The sequence below is a fragment of the Penaeus vannamei genome, chromosome 9 (assembly GCF_042767895.1).
Source record: "Penaeus vannamei isolate JL-2024 chromosome 9, ASM4276789v1, whole genome shotgun sequence".
In the NCBI taxonomy this organism is placed as follows: Eukaryota; Metazoa; Arthropoda; class Malacostraca; order Decapoda; family Penaeidae; genus Penaeus; species Penaeus vannamei.
This window is the reverse complement of record NC_091557.1, coordinates 11,810,670-11,818,169: the sequence shown is the minus strand read 5'-3', so window position 1 is coordinate 11,818,169 and position 7,500 is coordinate 11,810,670. Positions and strand designations below refer to the sequence as shown.

The 7,500-nt window shown below is 33.8% G+C and overlaps 1 protein-coding gene across 11 annotated transcripts in view; it reads right to left on the bottom strand.

The window, feature by feature from the left end:
* LOC113811645 (ATP-binding cassette sub-family C member 5) overlaps window positions 1-7,355 on the bottom strand; it is a 58,034-nt gene extending 50,679 nt beyond the window's left edge. For 8 of the 11 annotated variants that reach the window (XM_070125305.1, XM_027363468.2, XM_070125304.1 and 5 more), the window contains exons 1-6: window positions 7,200-7,355; window positions 3,600-3,693; window positions 3,138-3,409; window positions 2,781-2,957; window positions 2,324-2,482; window positions 501-648 (exon numbers count right to left, since the gene is read on the bottom strand). In XM_070125305.1, coding sequence (XP_069981406.1) covers window positions 501-648; window positions 2,324-2,482; window positions 2,781-2,957; window positions 3,138-3,409; window positions 3,600-3,653 — 810 coding nt within the window. In that variant the 5' untranslated portion in view covers window positions 3,654-3,693; window positions 7,200-7,355. Of the gene's footprint in view, window positions 1-500; window positions 649-2,323; window positions 2,483-2,780; window positions 2,958-3,137; window positions 3,410-3,599; window positions 3,694-6,660; window positions 6,680-7,199 lie in introns of those variants that run through there. The other 3 variants (XM_027363452.2, XM_070125308.1, XM_027363444.2) reach the window with 2 other exon arrangements.
* Window positions 7,356-7,500: the final 145 nt, after the last annotated feature.

Sequence of the window (7,500 nt, the reverse complement as noted above, 5' to 3'; positions counted from 1 at the left end):
AGAGTCATGGAGAGAAAGAGAGAGTCATGGAGAGAAAGAGAGAGTCATGGAGAGAAAGAGAGAGTCATGCAGAGAAAGAGAGAGTATGAGAGAAAGAGAGAGAAAGTATGGAGAGAAAGAGAGAGTATGAGAGAAAGAGAGAGTATGAGAGAAAGAGAGAGTATGAGAGAAAGAGAGAGTATGAGAGAAAGAGAGAGTATGAGAGAAAGAGAGAGTATGAGAGAAAGAGAGAGTATGAGAGAAAGAGAGAGTATGAGAGAAAGAGAGAGTATGAGAGAAAGAGAGAGTATGAGAGAAAGAGAGAGTATGAGAGAAACAGAGAGAGTGTGAGAGAAAGAGACAGAGAGAGAGAGAAAGTTGGCTACAATATAATAAGAAATTGATCAAGCTAGCTACAAAGAGGAGGAAGAAATATACAAGAGAACAAGCACAAAAAGTAAAAAAGCAAGAAGCAAAGAAATGAAAAAGAAAGAAAGAAAGAAAAAACATAAATTACTCACCGGTCCTACGAAACCCATGATGAGGGTAATCATGAAAAAAGTGAGGGCCACAATGAGACGTGTCCTTAGAAACCGCCATACAACACGCTGGAGTGAGGCCCCATCCTTGCCTTTCCTCTTGACCTCCTCATTCCACATTGCTTCGAACCTTTGGGTCAAATGAGTAATTTTAATACACAAATCTCTACATGAAGAGGTTAACCCACTAGTGAAGTTACATTTTCATGCCAAAAATAATATTTTCTGGGTGGCTTCAAAATCGGCATATGGGCAAGTCCAGGTACCTGTCCCTACAGCGCCAGCCATGGGCAACAAAATCAGAGCATAAGCTGCGATCTAACCTCACACCAGCGGGATGCCCGGTAATGTTTACTTTTCCGGGTGTCTTATATCTGTGACACCCATTGTAAGTGGGTTAATGATGATAAAACAAATAATAATAATAATAATGAAAAAAAAAAATAGAACAATAGTAATAACAACTATAAAAATAGAAATACAAATAATAATAATAAATAATAAAAAACATAACAGCAATAATCAAAACATCAGAATGAGCAAAAATGGCATTTCAAAAGAGATAATCCAGAAAAGAAATTTCAATGTTGCATTCTATGACTGCTATTATTTTTGCTCTAGTAAATCCACCATGATTAGATTGGATCTCATAAGAATTATAGCAAACATGGAAATAGGTGAAAGTAAGCTTTAGTCAATCCATCATGACTGGATTGGATCTCATAGAAATTATAGCAAACAAGGCAATAAGTGAAATTAGGAAAACCAAAAGAGATAGGGGTTCTTACCAAGAGAGAGCTATTCAGCTTGGTTACATGCACAAGAGATTCAAGTAACAATGTTGCTTTAACAGGTAGAGGGACATAAAGGGAGACTACAAATACAAAGTCTATTCAAAGTGTTTTCAGAAGTTAATTATTGTAAATCTAATAATCATCTAGCTCAGCCTGGAAACTTAAGGATATCACAGGGCCAATGTTTCTAGAAATCATATACCAAGGAGTGGAGGCTAAAGCACTGGATATTGAGCAGAATGTGGAGTATAAAGTTCTTTGGTTGGAAAGAAGGTTAGGAAATGATCATAGACAGGGTGTTAAGGACAATAAATAAAAAAATCATCAGCTTGGGAAATTAGGATTGTATGACAATATATAATAAATGTGACCAATGATAACTGCAGTGAGCTAAAACAAGTACATCTATAGATTCAGAAAGGAAAAAAAAAACTTGATCAGATAAATAAATAAAAACATGAATCACAACAAATAAGCCAGTGATGAAGGGCTTAATCTGAAAAAGGATGACTGGTGAAATAGGTTTAAAGTGATGAATAAAAAGAAACTAAAGTAAATTCTCATGCTGTCAAACAACTGACTAAAACATATGAAGGATAAAGAGATGAGATGGTACAACAGTTAAAGCTGTGAGCCCACTGAATGAACTTGAAAGATGTCGTGGAAACAAAATAACCATAACAAATGAAGACAGAAGAGGAACAAAAAGATGCAAGAAGATCATCAATTCAAAGATGGAATAGGAAAGAATCAGTGACTTCTTCAAATAGACATAAAAAGGGCAAAGTAAAACAATTCACCAGTCGCTGGTGACCAATAATCTTTGTCTGATCTTGCTTACATTTGTCAAACAAACTGCTTGCATTGAAAAAAACTTTCCATTGTGACTAATATAATAAAGTTTAAGAATAGTTAAAAAAAAAAGTCTTAATACAAGAAAATAATAATGGCACAGCACACACAAAATCCAGATCAGTAAACATGTAAAAAAGAACAAGGTCTGTAAATTACCTGTCAGTATTGTAGTCACACATGTCATACTTTGAGCAAATAGGGACATCCTCCTCTTTCAATCCTTTCTTGTATGCTTTCCACATGAGACTAGTGATCCAGGAGTAAGAGACAAAGCCATACAGACCAGTTGAGTCTATTGGCATTTCATCTCTTTCCCTACATAAAAAAATAATGGATATAGTCACACTACTTAGATAGTTGTGTTATATAAGAATAAATCCTCACAATATAACATTTTCCAAATCAATATTCACAATTCAATTAAATATCTTATGGAGAGGAAACAAACAAGACACCCAAAATATAATACAAAATTCATACATATAAGCAAGCAGGTTTTACTTCCACTTTTTATCTCTAGCTTTATATGCTACTGATAAATAACTTTTATCTATATGTTCACCATTTGTCATGGATGTTCATTTTAATGAATTTCAGTCTAAAACCAACTTACGCTGAAGATTTTCTCACTGGTATAAAATGCTTCAATGAAGGCTGATATTTTGAAAAAGAATGACTTTTCTCATATTTCACAGCAACTTCATCATACCGCTCATATCGAAGGTCACGGGCAATAGCAGCTTCATTAAGTGAAAATCCACGCTCTAATGTGCATTCCATACCCATGTATCTGGAATATAGTTAACTTTAGTTACATCTTTGCATCAATGTTCTAAAAATGGCAATCAACATGAAAATAAAATGGGAAAACAAAGAAAAGATCTTGCTTAGCAAACATATACAACATACCACCATTATCAAACATTCTTTTACATAATCAAGTATAAACACAATATAAGCAAAAATTCACCCTTCATCTAGAGCATCATCAATATCTTGATCTATATCTGCCTCATCATCATTATAAGAAGAATTATCATCAGCACTGTAAGATGCATCACCCTGCACCAGTGACTCTGATACTGGAAGATCTGCCTCCTCTGCAGGTGGAAGAAAAGCTACTCTCACAGCATTCTCCTTAATCACTTTTGGGCCAGCTTCAGCTTGAGTGCAAGACTCAATCAAAGGCACAGCTTCATTCTCCCCGTCTTCTTGATGAGACTGACTTAGGGTTTCTCTGTGCTGTAGGATTTAAATTACAATCAATTTCTTTTTCATAGAATAATATTCAGTCTGTACTCCAAATCACTTTAAATACTGGACCATAATTTAAGAAAACTTTATATTCCAAACATTAATAAAATCAAAATCATTCTAATATAAGTCAACATTATCTTTATTACTATTCAAAACTCCCAGAGACTCCACTCACTTCTTGTGTTTCTTCATCATGAGAACTAGGTATATTATTCTCTGGTGGATCCATCTTATGAAAGTGTTGTGGTCTCTCTTTTCATCTGGGATACCTTTTATCAGAAAAACAAAATTGTTATGATAAACATAAGCAAGTGATGCCTAATTACATATACAATCAAATAAACGCTATAATGTACAACTTGCTGCAAATGAAGACAAATAGAAAAGAAACCAATAGAAGAGAAAGATACACATTTAGCATTTTGCCTGTAAGAATGATGAGTGACTGTGTAGTAGGAATAGTAGTAGAAAAAACAATGCAACGTGGAGCCATAAAGTATTCAAGGTCACTGCACACCTAACCAACAGTGTGACTTGAATTTTATTACATACATAACCACTTTTATCCCTGAAAATATAATAAAATATCCAAGAATATTCGTTTTGGGCCATGTTCCAAGCAATGTCATATATAACAGATCTTATTTGCAGCCTTCAAACATTTTCAATTAATCATTATCTTTGGTGCTTACAAATTAGACAGGTAGCAAAATACAAAGTTACAAAGCAAAAGAACATGGTGAAACAAATTTAAAAATAATTCTGGCCATTATTCTACAATTTGGAAAGATAAGATAATTTGGATTTCCAATAAAAAACTCCAATAATAAAACCAATTCAAGCTTTTTGATTAAAAATTTTTTTAGCTGTGTAATCTCATTGTGCAAAGAGCATTTCGTCAGTGCATATCATGGCCATGTTCACCAGTGTGGAATGGTTACCATCAAGCTGATGTGACAGTTATTTATCACTAATAGAATACATAACTACTTAAAGAAGTCAGTGTTTGTGGGGTTTTGACTTTACACCTTAGAAGTTGCTGTAAATTCTCTGAACAGAGTTATATAAAGACAGAGCAAATTAAAGTGATGCCTATAAAGAAAATGCAAGATAACACCAGCAGCTACAAAAAACAATCTACAGCAAGTAAAGTTACAGGCATTATTATTTATCAAAGTCAATGAATCTGTGGCTGTATGGCTAAATCCAGCAATGTTGGGTTCTATGCATTTTGCATGCTCATTTGCTGCATGTATCAGGATTTTGCAATTGCTTGCAATTTTTGTTTCATACAATCCATCAGTCCTTGAGTATGGTTTACACTAGTATATAATGTCAATGTAAGAGTTGCATATCATATATATATATATATATATATATATATATATATATATATATATATATATATATATATATATATATACACATATATATATATTGGTGGTTGGTAGATATCATTGTTCCAGTGAAAACCAAGTACACAGAAGGAAAATATACTTGGTATCATTCTTAATATTATAGGGACAGAAGTCTATGGCAAGATGTTTGCCATAAGGAGTTTGTATAACCCACATCAAGCATATATTTCTGTATGTCAAATTCCCTACTGCAAGAGAGTTAAGGTCAGTATTAACCTCTTCAAAATGGTATCAACAGATGAATGAACATGCCATTCATGGTGTTCATCTACTTTGTACATCAACAAGGTGAGGTGTGTAGACACCTGCAAACAAGATCATCCATGAATGATGCAAACATTATCCTTTTAGAAATAGTATAAAAATATAAAAGAAAACACATTTCACAAAGAACAGTACATAACTGGGGTCAAATGTTCATACAGAGTCCAAGGAATAGCATGGTCAGGAACTTTCAGTTAAAAAATATGCTAAATTAGCGGGTCTCACATCAATTTTCATTGATACCTTCCAACAAAGATGTTATATTTCTAAAACTGATTACTGAATAGCTAACAATTTTATAGAATTCATCTCCCCATAAGTCAAAGATTTAGCTCTAAAATCTTCATACTGACGACTATAGTTTCAGACAATAAAATTGATCATCCTTATTGCTCATAATCATTGACTTTCATTGCAATATTTGACTAGATATTGGGTTATGAGTGATTTTGTCATTATAAGTATATTCATAACAAATTACAGGAATAACAGGAGCTGAATATTTTCAAGATTAATTTCATGTACTATCATACAGATACATATTAATTAACAAAGTCTAATGATAATTCATAAATATAATATAAAATGTATATATAGATATGAAGATAAGATAACTACCTTGTCCATAAAAGAAAATGCAAAAAAAAGTGACACTGTTGGTCATATACTTAAAGAATTTGTGGAATCCACTCTTTGAAGCACAAAATCATCTACTAAGGAATAATACCGCAAAAAATAAAATAATATACCAAAATAACACAAGCGAATAAGAACAATGTATTTTTGAAATTGACAGTCCTAAAATTACGTTAAGACTTCCTATAATTGTAAAGATTCTAGCATAAGAAAATTGTCTTAAGAACTGATTTGCTTTACACAATGTCTTTAAGCACACGGCCATAAGCATCTTCCTTGTGTATGCTTCAATTCATTTAGGATTACATGTTAAAGGTTAACAAAAAAGACATATACTTGGGGAAAATACCAAGAAATAGGTTTTGGTCTTTCTATTAAGAAACAAGAAAATAAACCAAGTTTTCTTTGTTTTTTCCTTTCCAAACGCATTAGATGTGATGATGATTACGGCATGGATATGCAAATAAAGAAATTGATGATATGTTTTAACATCTTCGATAATTTTTCAACTTGACATCATTTAGAAGACATTTGACCTCAAGAATTTAATATTTTTAATGCCATTCATTGAATGATATGACAACTGCTTGTAATTAAAATTTCTAGTAATTGTTATGCCTACACATCTGCTAACAATGTAGTGTCTGCTCCTATTGGCCCACCAGCAAGGACCAACGCATCTCTATTTTGTATCTTCTCCAAGAATGAAGCTCATAATATATCCATCATCAAATCAATCTCTATCTCGGCAGAATACACAAAGTGGAGGTTTGCAGGTCCTTGTCATAGCACAATGCATGGAGTCCATGGCAATCACTTGACACTGTTCCACTATCTGGTTGCACTTGTGTAAGCCTTCCATCACTAATGACAAATCAAGTGGTTCTGGAACACAAGCCAATCACAAAATATAGATACCACTTAAAAAGCCTCTGCCAGGGCGTTCGTAACGTTTTAAATAAGATCCTCAACAAGAGGAGTTATGGTTTATTCCCACAGGTTCACTGACTGTGTCTGAACAATCTGTATGAGGGAACATGCAATGGACAGCTGTGCATATTTCACCTCAAATATGATGCTGGGCAACTTTATGACACATGACATCAATCTTTTTCTAAAAAATCAATTAACTATAATATAATAATAATAAAAAAACAATGATGCTAGTCAAAATAAGGTAAATATGATCCAATATACCGACGAAGCTCCTTAAAATAAGTAAATGGAGTATCGCTTCCAGATAAACTGAAGTAGAATGACACTAATCTTTTAAAAAATGCCAAGTAGCAAATCAAAATGATACTATTATCCATTAGAGACAAAATCTGATAAAGCCACCACCTGTTAGCGGCACCAGGGCCTTGCAGGGGGCCAGCACCAACCTCCGGCACACGTTCTACCTCTGCTTTATACAATATCACACTTTTACAAACCCCAAACACATGCCAGACAAGTACCTTACGCTTCCATTCGTATTCTTATATGTGTCGGAAATGCTGTCAGAGGCCAATAACAGCGAGCAAGCCTTCCCTTCCCTTAGTGAGACCGCTGACAGAACCACAGTCAGCGTTCTTGTAGGTGTAGCGTTGTAATGACCCGGTTGAGCATTCGTGGTATTCCTGTAGGGGAGATATTGTGTATTTGTGTGTTTGTATTGTAGTCTGGGAAGGGAACTGAATTATTTTATCTTTTTTATATTAGGACAGGAAGGATTTCTGGCCTGGCATGATTTGTGATGTGGATCTATTAACCAAAGCA